The 17,596-nt window shown below is 41.8% G+C and overlaps 1 protein-coding gene across 1 annotated transcript in view; it reads left to right on the plus strand.

Moving 5' to 3' along the window:
* The window catches only part of TMPRSS7 (transmembrane serine protease 7), a 616,461-nt gene that overhangs the window by 171,536 nt on the left and 427,329 nt on the right, over positions 1–17,596 (plus strand). The window contains exons 3-4 of the mRNA XM_044072510.1: positions 134–264; positions 9,382–9,449. Coding sequence (XP_043928445.1) covers positions 134–264; positions 9,382–9,449 — 199 coding nt within the window. The remainder of the gene's footprint in view (positions 1–133; positions 265–9,381; positions 9,450–17,596) is intronic.

Genomic DNA, 17,596 nt, shown 5'->3' on the forward strand with positions numbered 1-17,596 from the left:
CTAATACAATACTTATTCATATCAATAGGGACATTAATTGTTTTTCATTTTTTCTCATAAAAACAACATTGACAGACAAGTACAATAAAATAACCTTTGCTTCTTTTTATATTTGCTGTTGACATCATTGTAGTACGGAGAGAAGATAATGACTTTTTATACTTCGCTGGACTATTTAGAGTGGCAAATACTGAATTTCTGTCAGAATATAGGGAGAAGGGCTCAGAAGAATTTGTTTCTATGTCACAAAATCTTCAGCATGTGGTAAGTAATATGACTGTTTCCACGTTTTTGTCAATCTAATATTTGAGATTTGGGAATTAACATTTATTTGACTGTCTTAAAGAAAAAAGATAAATTCTCAGTCTGTTTAGAATTATTATATAAAACACATATAAAGGCTATTGCCACATTATTCAGTTTTATTTAATGTTGTTTTATAAAAAATATTAGTTGCTAATTGAATTAATTATAATTGTCATTCACCCCTAATGTTTCTTTAGCCAGGGGCATTCCAGAATATCTTAAATGTTTTTCAGTAAGTCTCTCAGTAATTTTAAGTTACATATCTTCCCCATTGAGTCATACTATTTCTTAAATTCTTTTAAGTGTACCCCTGCTATAGACATGCAACATGTTTTTTTTAATTTTCATTTTATTTCAGCAAAGACATGGCTCTGTACCCATTATAGATAAAAAGTATCATCTATATAAAATTTTATTTTGAGTATGCTCTGCTATATCTGGCAGTTGGCTTACAGGATTAAGGAATGGTTAATGAACTGTTTCCTGTGGTCCAGAGGAGCAAGGTATGAGTAAGAAAAAGGTCTATGGAGATCACTGCTCTACCTCAGAAAACAAACAGAAATAAATGAATATATGGTAGACCTACTTTTGATTGTAGAAATTAATGCATAGTTATACATTATTGCCTTCCATAATGTATTCAGTTCTCATGCATGCTCTATAAGCAAATGCTAATAACTGTAATTGTACTCACCACTGTAATGTGATGAACTTCACATTATTTTTTTTTCAGATCCCACTTTCTACAGATAACTAGGACTGACTACTTCAGTAGTAGTGGTGTAACATGTAGAATGTATTTCGATGCTTACTTATAAGTTCATAGGTTCATAGGTTCATACTAGGCTATCTACCCTAGGGAATTTATAAGCCTAGCCAGAGTGTGTTTGGCTTTCGCCACCCATATTAAATTAATTTTGCTATGCCCTTTTTCGAGGTTAGTATACTGTGCCTCTGTCTAACAGTGACACAGATGTGATACCCGGGGTAAACCTACGATCTCCCATCCACTCATCAAGATTCCTTTTGAAGAGAGTCAATGAGGGACTCTGCCTAACCTGCACTGGGATTTTATTCCAGAGTGAAGGGAGCCTCTGGGTTATGAATCTGTCCCTCCAGCATGTCCTATTTATTTCAGTGCTGAGGTTCAAGTCTCTCGAGTGCGTAGCTCGATGGGATTTGGATTTTCTGAGGTGCAGCATGTCCATTAATTCCGGGTTGGACATGGCTTCATACGTCAGGCACAGATCGACTCTGAGCAGGTGGTATGCCACTGAATAGAGCTGGAGTTTCTTTAACCGGGCAGCATATGACATCTGTTTGAGCCCTTTGATCCTCTTGGTGAGGTACTTTTTGGGTCTTTCCAGTTGCTGCAGGTGTCTGGTAAGGTACATCCCAAAAGGAGCATTGTACTCAATTATGGGCCTGATGAGGGATGAGTAAAGAGGCACGATGACCTCCCCTGGTCTAGATGTGAATCCCTTCATGATTAGGTGGGCTATATAAAATGTTTTTCTAACCACTTTGGCCACATGGTTGTCAAATGAGAGATTGCTATCAACTTGGGTCCCCAGGTCCCTAATTACTTCTTCTGTACTTAATGGATTACCACCTATGTGGAAATTTGTGGGCACTTTGTTTTTGCCAAAGGGGATGACTATACACTTTTTGGCGTTTAGCTTGAGGCCATGGCTCTGGCACCAGTTGTCTGTTTCTATGAGGCCCTTTTGGAGGATGCTTGTGTCAGCTTGGGAGTTGATTATGGCACCCAGTTTACAGTCATCTGTGAACTTCGTCAGCCACAGTCCTTCCATGTTGGTCTGTACCTCCAAGAAATATATACCGAACAAGAGAGGCCCCAGGACTGAGCCTTGTGGGACGCCACTTGTAACTGGTTTGGAGTATGACATGGCTCCAGCAATTCTAATCATGTGGGTTCTGTCCTTGAGCCAGTTTGCAACCCATCTAGTGACATAGGGGTTTATATTTAAGCTGGTGAACTTGTCTATAATGCCCGAAGGGGTATTGTGTCGAAGGCTTTTGCGAGGTCCAGGTAGGCTGTGTGGACCACCTTCCCCTCGTCAATGGCCTTGGTGACTGTTTCAAAGAAATCGACCAGGTTTAAGAGGCAGGATCTGCCCTTACCAAAGCCGAACTGGGTAGGATCCAGTGTCTGTAGGTCCCCAATATCTTTATTTATGAGGTCCATGATGATCCTTTCCATAGCTTTGCAGACCAAGCTAGTCAGGCTTATGGGGTGGTAGTTTCCAGGATCCATTGAGGCACCACCTTTGTGGAGAGGGACCACTGTTGCTGTACACCACTCTTTAGGTACATCTCCTGTAGTAAGGCTGAGATTGAACAGTAGTTTTATGTTTGGGTTTAGCTCTTCTTGGAGTTCATGTAGGATGCAGCCCGGGACACCGTCTGGTCCCATTGATGCTGTGTTTTTTGCTTTGGAGAGGGCGCTCTTACCTGAGCATCTGAGATGTCAGGGGGGCAGCACTCTGCTGGGATAGATATTTGCCCTTTTGGTGGGGAGGGGGGAGACGTTTGCGCTGAACCTGTCAGCTAGGATTTTGGCAATGTCTGTGGGTTCGGGGTATTTTTTGTAATTTTGGACTAATTCTGAGCATATCTGGGAATTCCCACCCAGGTTCCTAACATAACTAAAGACAGCCCTGTGATTATTCTTAGTGTTCTGTGCAATTTTTCTCTCAAAGCTGGCCTTAGACGATTTTATGAGTGCCCATTGTTTTTTGCTAATACTGATCAGAGATGCCTTCCCTTTTTGGGATTTTGCTCTATCATGTAGTAGCTTCCTCCTTCTATTGAATAGTTTGTTTATGGCTGGGGTCCACCAGACAGGATGTCTGCCTTTGGAGGATTGGGTCTTGGTTTTATTTGGGATTGCATGATCCATGCATTCCTGAAGGTGTTCATAGAATGCGTTTATAAAGGATTCTGCGGTCTGGGCCGTATTTTCCACAGGCCCGGGGGCTTTGAAGGATTCCACCTCGGTTTTGAGGAGTGTGAAATTTGCTTTAGAGAAGTTTTTCACTGTGGTTTTCTGGGCAGGGGGGTGGGGTCGGGATGTGAATATCCAGTGAGATTAGTTTATGGTCTGATCTTACCAGTGAGGGATACACTTCTGGTCTGGAGCATAGAGTCCCCATGTTGGTGATGATCAGGTCCAGTATGTTTTCCCCTCTTGTGGGAGTGGTAACAAGTTGTTCCATAGCATTTGAGTTTATAAATTCTAGGAACCTTTGGGCTAGGGTGTTGGAGCTAGAGTAATGCTCCCAGTCTATGTTTGGGTAGTTAAAGTCGCCCAATATAATGGTGTTTGGAGAGACCTTCATATTTTCCAGTGTTCTCAGGAAGGCTGAGTGGGGTTCCTGGGTTTGGGAGGGTGGTCTGTAGCAGGCTATAAACTGGAAAGCAGTTTTACCCACTGTTAGTTGCACATTGATAGTCTCTGATGCTTCGTGCTGTGCCACCAACCTGGAGGTGTGGGTATCTTTGACGAATATTGATACTCCCCCTCCTTTTGTGGTTCGGTCCAAGTTTTGGGGCCAAAAAGCATGGTATGAGGTATAACCTGGTAGTGCTGGGGTGCTCTCAGGAGCCTTGAACCAGGTTTCTGTTACTGCACAGATATCGATGTTCTCCATGCTAAGGAGAGTTTTGAGTGCGTGCATCTTGAGGTTTAGACTTCTGGCGTTGAGTAGCATTACTCTTAGTATCTTATCCCTTGTGATACCTATGGAGGTGGGTTTGTCTTTTGAGCCTTGCATAAAAAAGGCACTATGGGGGTAGCAAGAGCCTTTGCCAATATCCAAAAGCCCAGGGGTGACAGGTGCAAGCCGTCCCTAGTGAAACATTGTGGCTTGTCGAGCATGTTATCCCAGGCTGACAGGCATTGGATCCCCTTTGAATGACACCAATACTTAAGCCAATTGTTGAAATTGATCATCTTGTCTTCATATTGTGGCATCATTCTTGGTGAGGGTAAGATGCTACTCAAGGTCAGGGTCATACCGGCCTGGGTTACATGCTCAGAGAGCTCCTCTATGTCTCTTTTCATGTAGTCCAGGGAGGTATGTCTCAGGTCATTCACACCAGCATGGACAATGACTGAGTCATATTTGTACTTGCCTTGGAGTGACCTGAATGCTTGTGTTATGTGGCGGATCCTAGCGCCCAACAGGCAGATCACCGTGACCTTCTCCTTGTTCAGCCTGGTGAGCGGGACGTCAGTGTGCCTAACGATAGCGTCACCTATTACAAGTGTATCAGGTGTGTTGTTTAGCCTTAAGGGCTGTGACTGTTCGGCACACTGGCTTTGTGAGCTATGTGTTGCATGTGTTTTGTTTTGGGGTAGCGGTTGCTTGTGTGTCTGCTTTGGAGGTCTCTGCTGCTTAGGCAAATTTTTATTTAGAGCCTCCAAGTATGTTTTTGTGTGTTTATGTGTTTGGTTTGCTGTCATGGTAGGTCTATGTGAGACTGGAATTGTAGTAAGTGTGGTTTCCTTCTCCTCCTGACTGGTTACGCCAGTACTGAGTTGAGAGAGCTTAGCCTCCAGTTTAGCTATATGGTTGCATCTATCACATGTGTTATATAAATAAAATACCTGAGAAACGTACTGCTTGAATTGTGTTATATGTATTATTATCTTATGTTCTTTTAGCCATGCTCTTTGTTTATAATTGTAAATCTCAAACAGTCCAGCTGGTACCAGATTACTATCCCTATTATGTGATCTTCATTATACATCAATTTTTGTATCGTTATTTTCAGTGAACTCATAGATGTAAACCATGATGAGATTTTCCACTGTTTTCTCATGTATTTCCATTAGCACTTTTTTGGTGTATTTGTACATTTTGTAAACAATATTTGCTATATGGAAGTTGGTGCTGTATTTGCAACATGAATGGATGAATTATATCACTTGCCTGTTTGATTTCAATGTATTAAATACTCAGTTTGGGACTTGAAGAGACTTTTATATTGTATAATAGGCACATTTGTTTCATCTCCTGCAATGAACACTGTCAATTCATTATAATATTATTTTACATATTGCTTGAGAGGTGTAATAGAGGTCTGTACTCTGCAACCCAGCCAATTTAAGCAGTTAGAATATGTAAAGGGGTTGATAGGAAATTAGCAAGTGCAAGGTATACTGAGTGGACTTCTTCAACATTCCACTCCCCATGCAAAACACTTCCCAGCATTACTGATAATGTATTTGCACACACTATCCCACTGCTTCCTATCCACGCTACAGTAACAGCAATGACATGACCTGTCAGAGGTACCAGTACCAAACCATCATTTATGTTTTGCCTCATTTTGCAGTCCTGCCATTAATACCTCATTGTGCTTATACTAACACCCCTCCCCTCTATAGTCTCATCTGTAACATGTCATTTTAATCATGGATACCCCCATCTTGTTTTCAGTTGTGTCCCTGGCAAACCAGTGCTTTATTACAAATCTCCCCTGCTGCAGTAGTTCTTTCACTGATGCATTATTCAATACTGACAGGCCTGACACCCAATTTAACTCTGACCCTAACATCATTCTGTACTCACAGGTCCCACTGCCTCCCCACTGACAAATGGTATAACATTTGACATCATGTTCAGCCCCTGCCGAAACACATCAAGCAGAAGTCATTGTATAGAACCTGATGCCCACAGTCACACTGCCCTTTTCTTCCCAGTGACGTAGCTAAGGTGGGACAAGAGGGGCACCTGTCTTAGATGCAGATTGTTGGGCAGCACGATCAGCTGATCTTAATCTCTTTTTAATGCAATACTGGCTTTTAAAAGCTGCTATTGCATGTGTGGTCAAACCTTAGTGCTGTAGCACTCTGTGAGTGGTCTAAACTGTAGCAACTGCTTACTACATTGTAGCAAACAGTTTGCTACAGTTTAAAAATAAAAAAAAAAAACATTTTTTAACTAAAACCTTAGCATTATAGTGCTCTGTGCAGGCAGGGTATAAACTGAAGAAACTGTTGCTACATTTGTAGCAAGCAGTTTGCTACAGTTCAAAAACATGAGCATCATAGTGCTCCATGCGGGCAGGGTATAAACTGTATAAACTGGTCGCTACATTTGTAGAAAAACAGTTTGCTGCAGTTTAAAAGAAGAAAGCATATTTTTTAATTAAATATGCTGAAAGAGAATTGGAGGCAGGGCACAGTAACAGGACCTAAATGGCTGGGGATGGCAGGACACTGGGCATGTTGTGTATCTGGCCACCTGGTTTGTGTGCCAGTAGAAGGAACATCCGTTTTTATTTATTTATTTATTTTCTCTTCAGTGTAAAAGCTGGAGGGGCATAGAAATAACTGCAATAAGCTGATTGCTCCCAATGTAGTAATCAGCTTATGACAGTGAAGTGCTTTTCCTTTACTCTTCTCTTGAAGAGCTGAGGGGTGGGGTACTGGTTTATAGTGCTGGCCTATGGCGCTGGTTACCTGTGCTTCTGTTTCTCCCAACACACCTATGAAACATTCACACAGAATGGTTTTCAAAAGAAGAAGGGTCCCAAGTGGTATATTTATCTGCCTCAGTTCTTCTTCTTTGCACTAAATTTGACTGATATGGATGACTAGATGTCACGCTGACAGAATTGTGGACTAGAGGAAAGAACGTTCAAATTTGTTATTATTATCCAACTCTTTGTTATACCAGCACATCAGCACTTGTGAAAAGTAGAGTATAGTTCACAAAGAACTTTGCAAAACAATTAGACGTAGGTTATCCTGGCCGATAAGTCCTATTTGTGTGGCATCCTGCAACAGTGAACTTATGAAGAAAATCTTTAGAAATTCCATGGAACTATTAATGAATACCATAAATTCCAACAACTGGACTTTGCAATGTTGTCAAAAGCATGGTGACAACTTTTCATATACTGCCATAACCTGGAACCACAATTAAAGCTATTTCCTACTGTATCATAAATTCAGTCTCTGGTCCTGGACTCTTCCAGTCTAAAACCAGCCATGTTCAGAAGAATACAGAGAATGTTAGTATAGTTTGTGTGGAGGCTATCTGGGGACAGTCTTGTCATTGTTTCAGTTGCTTTCTTCACACCCATATCTCTAAGGTGCTCACATATGGCTTGCCTAGTGGCAACGTGTTGTCTAAATTAAAATATATTACTGTAATCATTATTTAATCACTTTCCTCACAATCAAACATTAGATATGTATGCAGGTGTCTAACATTTGGACAGTAGTGGTAAGGATGCATTCTGTATATTTATATCTAACAGCTATAAAATGAACTATGTTACTGTGGTCATTTGTTGTTTCACTGTTGCCCCAGTCTGACATTAGAGGCATACTCAGAAGGTAGCTGTCTTTATGTTACAGACATGAGAAGGCATACTATGCATATTTATAACAGCAACAACTTGAAATGCATAACTGTGGCCATTTGATCTTTCACCTTAATCCTAAACTAAGACCAGTGGGATGCATAGACAATGACTATATTTGGTAGGTGGAAAAAGGGAGACAGACACTATTTTCAAATAATGATTTTTGTACAATCACATGCATTTGTCTTCTTGGTTTATTGTGAACTACTATTTTGACAGCTTTGAACATTAGGCCTTGGACACAACTTCAATTTCTTCCTTTAAAAAAAAAATAAGACTGCATTTTTTCCTTGGAATTCATGTTCAGGTTGTCATTAGATCAAAAGGAAGGAAACAAAATTCTAAAATGCACCTCAGCGCATCTGGAATTCTATGATTTTACAGGATCAGTTACCCTGTTTAATTCAGTTGTTTCCTCCAAAATTATATGAGACGGAAGAAAAAAGCAGAATTCCTTTGAGGTCTGAGATACTAACAGATATGTTTTTCGGAAGCTTTAGAAGGGGTACCAAAGATCATGACATTGGATTTAAGTGAGTTGATTAGCAATATATTATTATTATTATTATTATTATTATTATTAGTAGTAGTAGTAGTAGTAGTAGTAGTAGTAGTAGTATTACGTGTCCAGTGATACAGTTTTGTGAAACTTGTCTGGCATTTTTCTTGTAGGGAGATGATATGTTTATAGATTTAAGTAGTAGAAGGCCGTCAGCACACATAACTATAGCTAGGTTTTGAGAGCACTGTTAGGTCATTGTTGAAAATAAAATAATAAGGGGCCAAGTATAGCTCCTTGAGGGATACATGTGTGAACTAGGTGTGACTCTGTCTAAGACCCTTTGCTTAACTGAATTACTTCCTCCACAGTCCTTACTGTATAATCCTGACCAAGTTAGGGAGTGTTGAAAAGACTTAAGTTGTAGAATAAGTTAAAGTGGGAAAATTAGTTCCTTTCCTTAGTTATGATTTTTGTTTAGGCTGTCATTGGTTCAAAAGACTATAAAAAGCTCTGAAATGCACCTCAGGCAATCTAGCCACAGACAGCTTCTAGTTAGTGTGCCTGCTTCATTCAGTTACTTCTTAACCATTAACTAAACTGTAGTCTTGACCAATTAGGATCTGTTGAAAAATAGAGAAAAATAAAAAGTAAGACAATGTATGAAGAAGAAGAAGAAAAAGAAGAGAAAACATGAACAAAACAACCTGTTTGACTGGTATGAGGAGGCCAGACCGAGGGGGAAATTGGTGGAGGGTGCAAAGGGGGAAGCAGTAAACAGCAGCAGGGACCATGGAGTCTATGGATTTGTGCTCCATTTCATATAAAATTGGCCTGGGTGGATTGTAGCAAGACTTGTCTTTTTACTTTTCTATTTATTTATAATTTAATTCTCTACAGCACTTATAATGATAGCTTGGATAATACGCAGCTGAGATAAACCTGAATAAAAAGTAAGGTGATGGCATGCCCAGAATTTATGCTTTCTTGAAATATTTTCTGTAGTCTCTGTACTTGCCCAGTATCTGGAATTTCTTTCACTGTGCAGTCAGTTTTACTTTACACTGTAGTAAGGCCTTCTCTGTATCCAAGCAAACATTTTGAAGTACTTGTCAAAGTAGTATTATATTAACATCTGACATCATTTTTGTTTTTTCTTTGTCTCTTTTCAGGTGAGCAAGGTTTATAAAATGTCAACATTTTCCAAACTCTACCAGCAGTCCCTCATTTCTGACCTTAGGTGCGTTATTTCTTTGTCTGATATGTAACTGTATGCAGTAAAACATTGATCCATCTTGTTTTCCACAGGCATAGTATGATAAATATCCCAAGCCCTGAAAAAAGCTCAACAGCAGAAAAGAGAAAAATATATGAAATAAATGTTTGCATATAACAGCTAATTATAATCTTCATCAAACATTGTGGTATAGCCTCTATTGTAACTCTTCTTTCAAATATTTTTCCAGAACTCCTGGGGCTCATTAAATGTTCAGTATTAAATGGATGCAATTTCTTTGATAAAACACAAATACTCTATTGCACAGGTCATATAAGGTAGTAGTGATCAATGAAAACACATACTTTCATTGTCAAACAAAATGGTACTACAACAGCAGTCAATAAAAACAAATAACTCCTTCTGTTGTTGGAGCAAGTAAACTGTAGATCAACTAACATTTCCGTATGTGTATTTGTGCACATACACGTGTGTGTGTGTGTGTGTGTGTGTGTGTGTGTGTGTGTGTGTGTGTGTGTGTGTGTGTGTGTGTGTGTGTGTGTGTGTGTATTCAAGTTTCTTTGACAAAAAATGGAAGAATAACATTACTGTTCCTAGTAAGCTTGCTTACCTCCCGCTTACAACAGCATGTCTTTTTGTGCATGCTTATGTCATTCACACTCTGTTGGTGCCTTTACTTGTTAACATCCAATATACCAAACTTCTTTAAATTATTGACATATATCAAATGCTGTACTCCTTGTGCTACTAAAATTGTCCTTTATAACTGTCTACATGCACCTTTTTACTAGTAGTTGGCTTAGTGTTGCTGCTTCACTTTTGTTTTTAATATCGGCTTGATCTGCTATCAGTGAGTACAGTTTGACTTGATAAAATTAGATGTAGGTCTTGAGACAAGAACTGTGGTTCTGGGCTTTATTTGGTAATGACTGAAGTTATAGTAAGGCTTTTTTTAGTAGCATAGGATATTTGTGCTGTTTTTATTTGATTATAGAGCAGTAGGTTGTATGTTTCATGAACATTATTATGGGGCGGTACCAGGTATCCAACAAATTTGCAGGTTCAGAGTTCCCGGGACTGAACAATTATCTTGTTATCAAAGAACTGGTCAACAGTTGCAACATAAAGGAAATTGTATTCATAGGTTCATAGGTTCATAGCTAGGTACTAGGCTATTGGCCCAAGGGCCTACGTAAGCCTAGCCAACAAGGTTCCCTGGCTTACGCCACCCAAGAAAGTTATTTTCCTGTGCCACTGTCGAGCAGAGACACAGAAGTGATCCCCGGGGTGTATTTCCTATTTCCCATCCACTCATCAGGATTTTTCTTGAAGAGTGCTAATGAAGAACTTTGCTTGACATAGATGGGTAGCCTGATCCAGAGTATGGGACGTCTCTGGGATAGGAATCTATCCCTCCAGCATGTCCTGTTTATTGTGGTGACAAGGTTTAGGTCCCTAGAGCATGTAGCTGGGAGGGATTGGGATTTCTTTAGGTGTAGCATGTCCAACAGCTCTGGGTTTGACACAGCTTTATATGTTAGGCAGAGATCACCTCGGAGTAGGCAATATAGATTGGAGTAAAGCTGGAGTTTTTTGAGACGGTCAGTGTAGGGCATTTGTTTGAGTCCAGTAATCTTCTTTGTGGGGTACTTCTGTGGCCTTTCCAGCTGCTGCAGATGTCTTGTGAGGTACATTCCAAAAGGGGCGTTGTACTCTATAATGGGTCTAATGAGTGTCGAGTAGAGGAGAACAAGGACCTCTTTTTTTATGGATGAGAACCCTATTATGATGAGGTGTGCCACGTAGAAGGACTTCCTGACTACTGTGGCGATGTGACTATCAAAGGAGAGACTACTGTCCACCTGGGTCCCAAGGTCTCTTATCATGCATTCAGTGTTAAGTAGATTGCTGCCTATGTGGTAGTTCATGGGTACAGAGTTTTTACCAAAGGGGATGACACTGCACGTTTTGGCATTGAGCTTGAGGCCATGGCTCTGACACCAGGCATCTGTCTCAGAGAGGCCCTTCTGTAGGATGTTCACATCATTTGGGGACTTGACTATGGCTCCTAGTTTGCAGTCATCTGCAAACTTCATTAGCCAGAGGCCTTCTGTGTTAGCCTGTACTTCAGAGAAGTAGATACCAAACAGGAGCGGTCCCAGGACGGAACCCTGTGGTACTCCACTTGTCACTGGTTTGAGGTCAGATTTGGAGTCTGCAACTTTTACAGTGTGGGTTCTGTCAGTGAGCCAGTTGGCAACCCATCTTGTGACATAGGGATTTATGCCTAGTTTATTGAGTTTAGCTATAATTCCAGAATGGGGGATGGTGTCGAAAGCCTTGGAGAGGTCAAGATAGGCTGTGTGAACCACCTTACCCTCATCTACGGCTTTGGTGACTGCCTCAAAGAAGTCGATCAGGTTCAGGAGGCATGATCTGCCTTTCACAAACCTGAACTGGGTGGGATCCAGAGTTTGGAGGTTACCATTGTCTTTGTTTATGAGTTCCATGATGATACATTCCATGGCCTTGCAGACCAGGCTCCTCAGGCTAATAGGTCTATAGTTCCCAGGATCAGTGGTGGCTCCCCCTTTGTGGAGTGGGATAACTGTTGCTGTGCGCCATTCAGTGGGCATAAAGCCTGATTCGAGGCTATTATTGAACATGGTGTTTAAGTGAGGAGCCAGTTCATTCTGAAGTTCGTGTAAAACGCAGTCTGGGATGTTGTCCGGTCCCATGGATGCTGTCTTTTTGGCTTTAGAGAGTGCAGCTTTCATCTGCGTAGTTGTGATTACAGGACTCTGCATTCTTCCTGTATATATATATATATATATATATATATATATATATATATATATATATGTATGGGCCCTTTGGGGGGGGGGTAAAGTTAGCACTGAACCTATCTGCCAGGATGTTGGCAATATCAGTTGGTTCTGTAATTTTTGTGCCTTTGTGCTGTAACTCAGAGCAGATCTGGGTGTTGCCATTGAGATTCTTGACATAGCTATAGAATGCTTTGTGGTTGTCCTTGGAATTAGTGGCAATTTTATTTTCATAGCTAGCTTTGGAGGATCTTATAAGAGATCTCAGCTTCTTACTGAGGCTGACCAGGGAGCTCCTCCACTCATGGGATTTTACTCTCTTTTGCAACAGTTTCTTCCTTCTGTTGTACAGTTTGTTTATGGCAGGGGACCACCAGATTGGCTTCCTTTTTTTGGAGGATAGCGTCTTGGTTCTGTTTGGGATAGCACAATCTATGCACTCATGTAAGTGCTTATAGCATGCATTTGTGTAGGATTCAGCAGTTGTAACTGTATTGTCCATCTGCATGGGTGTCATGAAGTTCACTACTTCTGTCTTAAGAAGCATGAAGTTGGCTTTGGAGAAATTTTTTACTGTGGTTTCCTTAATAGGGGGTGGGGGTAGGATGTGGATATCAAGGGTGATTAGCTTATGGTCGGATCGGACCAACGAGGAGTTGACTTCAGGTGTGGAACACCGGTCACTCATGTTGGTAATGACTAGGTCTAAGATATTGTTGCCCCTGGTGGGGGTGTGGATAAGTTGATCTAGGGCATTGGAGTTTATGAATTCCATAAAGTGTTGCACTAAGGAGTTGGCACATGAGTAGTTTTCCCAGTTAATGATGGGGTAGTTGAAGTCGCCCATTATTAGAGTGTTTGGTTGAACCCTAATATTTTCCAGTACATCAAGAAAAGAGGAGTGGGAATCCTGGGGCATGGTGGGGGATCTGTAGCAAGCTACAATTTGGATTGCAGTTTTGCCAAGAGTTAGTTGCACTTGGATAATCTCGGATGCATTATGCTGAGCAACTAGCCTGGAGGTGTGGATATCCTTAATGAATATGGACACACCCCCACCTTTGGTGTTTCGGTCCAGGTTACATGGCCGAAAAGTGTGATATGAGTTATAGCCTGGTAGTGCAGGGGTGCTCTCTGGAGCCTTGAACCAGGTCTCAGTCACTGCACAGATATCGATGTTCTCCATTTTAAGGAGTGCCTCAAGTGAGTGCATTTTGAAATTTAGACTTCTAGCATTGAGTAGCATTACCCTCAGTTTTTGCTTGCTTGTTCCTGCTATAGTGGTGAATTTGTTACTTGAACCCTGCCTAAAAAGACACTATAGGGGCAGCAAGAGCCTTAGCCAGTATCCGGAATCCCAGGGGTGACAGGTGCAGGCCATCTGTGGCAAAGCATCATGGTCTGTTGACCATGTCATCTCAAGCAGACAGATACTGGATCCCCTTAGAATGACACCAGAAGGTTAGCTAATTGTTGAAGTCAATCATTTTGTCCTTGTACTGCGGTATCATTCTGGGTGATGGCAGAATGCTACTCAGGGCTAGGGTCATACCTGCCTGGGCTACAAGATCGGAGAGCTCTTCCATGTCTCTTTTCATGTAGTCCAGGGAGGTACGTCTCAGGTCATTCACACCAACATGGACAATGACAGAGTCATATTTGTACTTGTTGTGGAGTGACCTGAGTGTGTGGGTTATGTGGTGGATCCTGGCACCCAACAGGCAGCTGACAGTAACCTTCTCCTTGATTAGCCTGGTGAGTGGGACATCAGTGTGCCTGACTATAGAGTCACCTATGATTAGTGTGTTGGGTATGTTGTTTTGCCTTATTGGCTGTGTTTGAGTGGCACACTGTGTCTGTGGGCTATGTGTCATTTGGGTTGTGTTGGGGGATGGAGATTTCTTGTGTTTCTGCTTTGGAGGTCTCTGTTGCTTAGGCAGATTATTATTGAGAGCCTCCACAAATGTTTTTGAGTTTCTATGTGTGGATTTTGGTGGTGTAGACGTAGTGAGACTATGTGATGAGTGTGGTGTGGTGCAAATGTTTACCTTCTCCTCATGACTGTCAGGTTCAGTCTTGGTTGGAGAGAACTTTACCTCCAGTTTGGCTAGATAAGTGCATCTCTCACAGGTTGTAGTGTTGGGTGGTAGGAGTAGAGGGTTGTCTGTGTACATGAGGCAAATTCTACATTGCCTCAAGATGCCCAGATTCATCAGATAGACAGGGGAGAACACTGGGAGCTGACCCTTGGACATGCCTGAATAAAAACTATTTTCCTCTAGATAAGTGAGGAAAGTGATACAAGAGCTGTTTTTCTCAACGCCAGTGAGAAAAGTAAGTTCAAAAACTGTTTTCCTCTAGGTAATGAGGAAGACTGAGTGTTATAGTATTTAGTAGCTTATTTAGTGCTTACAAGTGCTTACAAGTGGTATTATCCATGTGTTCATCTATTTTACTTTGAAGGCACTGATGAAACTACACTGGTTTACATTCTGAGGCAGCATTCTCCACAGTATAAAAGACTTTGACTTATATATCTGTATACTCTATACTGCCCGAAGGACAAGGCTCTCTATTCGTCCCTACCAGCCAGTCAGTAAAACAGCTTACTTTACCTATTCAGGCATGTCCAAAGGGCAGTTTCAGGTGTACTCTCCAGTCCAACTGGTGAATCTGGGCATTTTGAGGCAATGTTACAACTGCCTCATGTACACAGACAACCTTCTCCTCCTACCACCAAACACTAATATATGCGAGAGGTGCAATTATACAGCCAAACTGGAGGCAAAGCTCTCTCAACCCAAGACTGGAACTGACAGTCAAGAGGAGATGGAAATACTTGCATCACACCACCAGTCTCACATAGACCTATTAAACCACCACCAGCAAATAACACACATAAATACATGAAAACATACTCGGAGGCTCTAAATAAAAATCTGCAAAAGCAACAGAGACCTCCAAAGCAGACATCCGAGCAACCTCCACACCCCATCACAAAGCATGAAACACATACTTCACATAATCAGTGTGCCACGCAATTACAACCCTTAAGGCAAAATAACATACCCAGCACACTAGTAATAGGTGACTCTATAGTCAGGCATACTGATGTCCCACTAACTAGGCTGGACAAGGAGAAGGTTACAGTTAGCTGTCTGTCATGCACCAGGATCCACCACATAACACAAACACTCAGGGCGCACCAGAACAAGTACAAATACGATTCTGTCATTGTCCATGTTGGTGTGAATGACCTGAAACGTACCTCCCTGGACTACATGAAAAGAGACATGGAAGAGCTCTCTGATCACATAGCCCAGGCCGGTATGACCCTGACCCTGAGTAGCATCCTGACCTCACCAAGAATGATGCCACAGTATAAAGAAAAAATGATCAATTTCAACAATTGGCTATGTTTCTAGTGTCATTCAAAGGGGATCCAGTATCTGTCCACCTGGGATGACATGCATGACAAGTCACATTGCTTCACAAGAGATGGCTTGCACCTGTATCCCTTAGACTTTTGAATACTGTCCAAGGCTTTTGCCACCCCCCATAGTGCCTTCTTTAGGCAAGGCTCAAAAGACAAACCCACCACCGTAAATGGCACAAGTAACCAAAAACGAAGGGTAATGCTACTCAATGCCAGAAGTCTAAACCTCAAAATGCAATCACTCGACGCACTCCTCAGTATGAAGAACATCAATATCTGTGCAGTAACAGAAACATGGTTTAAGGCTCCAGAGAGCACCCCAGCACTACCAGGCTATAACTCATACCATACTTTTCGGCAACAGAACCCAGACTGAAACACAAAAGGCAGGGGTGTATCCATATTCATCAAAGATACTCACACCTCCAGGTTAGGGGTGCAGCACAATGCCTCAGAGATTATCCATGTGCAACAACAGGCAAAACTGCAATTCAAATTGTAGCTTGCTACAGATCACTCACCATAACACAGGAACCCCATTCCACATTTCTGGAGACACTTGAAAATATGAAGGTCCCACCAAACACCCTAATATTGGATGATTTCAATAACCCAAACATTAACTGGGAGAACTACTCAAGTACTAACTCCCTTGCCCAACGCTTCCTAGAATTTATAAACTCGAACGGCCTGGATCAACTGGTCAACACCCCTACCAGAGGTGACAACATATTGGACCTGGCCATCACCAACATGGCCTACCGGTGTTCCACATCAGAGGTCAACCCCTCGCTGGGGTATCCACACTCTGGATATCCACATTCCCCCCCACCCCCAATCAAGGAAACCACCATAAAAAACTTTTCAAAAGCAAACTTCACGTTACTTAAGACCGAGGTGGAAAGGTTCACAGTCCCCATGCTAAAGGACAATGCTGTCCAAGCTGCTGAATCCCTTACAAGGGCACTCTATGAGCACCTGTAAGAATGCAAGGATCATGCTATCCCAAGCAAAACCAAGACTCTTTCCTCCAATAAAAGAAAACTAGTCTGGTGGACCCCTGCTATAAACAAGTTGTACAATAGAAGAAGGAAACTAGCACAGAAAATCCCAAGAAGGAAAGACATCTCTGATCAGTATCAGCAAAAAACTACGATCCCTCATAAAATCATCTGAGGCTAGCTTCGAAAGAAAAATTGCCAAGTACTCCAAAGATAACCACAAAGTGTTCTTTAGCTATGTCAAGAACCTAAGTGGAAACTCTCAGATCTGCTCTGAGTTAGTGCAGAATGGCACAAAATACACTGAACCGACTGATATTGCCAACATTCTGGCAGACAGGTTTAGTGCAAATATCACTCCTCTCTCAACCCCCTAAAAGGCCCATAACCATACCAGAAGAATGTACAGCCCCAGCAATCACTGACACACAAGTTAAAACAGCCCTATCCAAAGCCAAAAACACAGCTTCATTGGGACCAGATGGTGTCCCAGGCTGTCTCTTACATGACCTCCAAAATGAACTAATCCCTCACCTAAACGCACTGTTCAAATACAGCCTCTCTACAGGCTACATACCCATAGAGTGGCGCACAGCAACAGTTATCCCGCTCCACAAAGGTGGAGCTACAACAGACTCTGGGAACTATCACCCTATAAGCCTGACTAGCCTGGTCTGCAAGGCTATGGAGCGCATCATCATGGAACTCATTAACAGAGACACTGGGAACCTCCAAACATTAGACCCTACCCAGTTTGGCTAGTGAACTTCTTTGAGACAGTTACCAAGGCTTTTAGATGAGGGGAAAGGAGGTCCACACAGCTTACCTAGACCTCGCAAAGGCTTTCAACACCATTCCCCATTCTGATATTATAGACAAGCTCACCAG

Source organism: Protopterus annectens, chromosome 5.part0 (genome assembly GCF_019279795.1).
Source record: "Protopterus annectens isolate FY-2018-M chromosome 5.part0, PAN1.0, whole genome shotgun sequence".
Classification (NCBI taxonomy): domain Eukaryota; kingdom Metazoa; phylum Chordata; order Ceratodontiformes; family Protopteridae; genus Protopterus; species Protopterus annectens.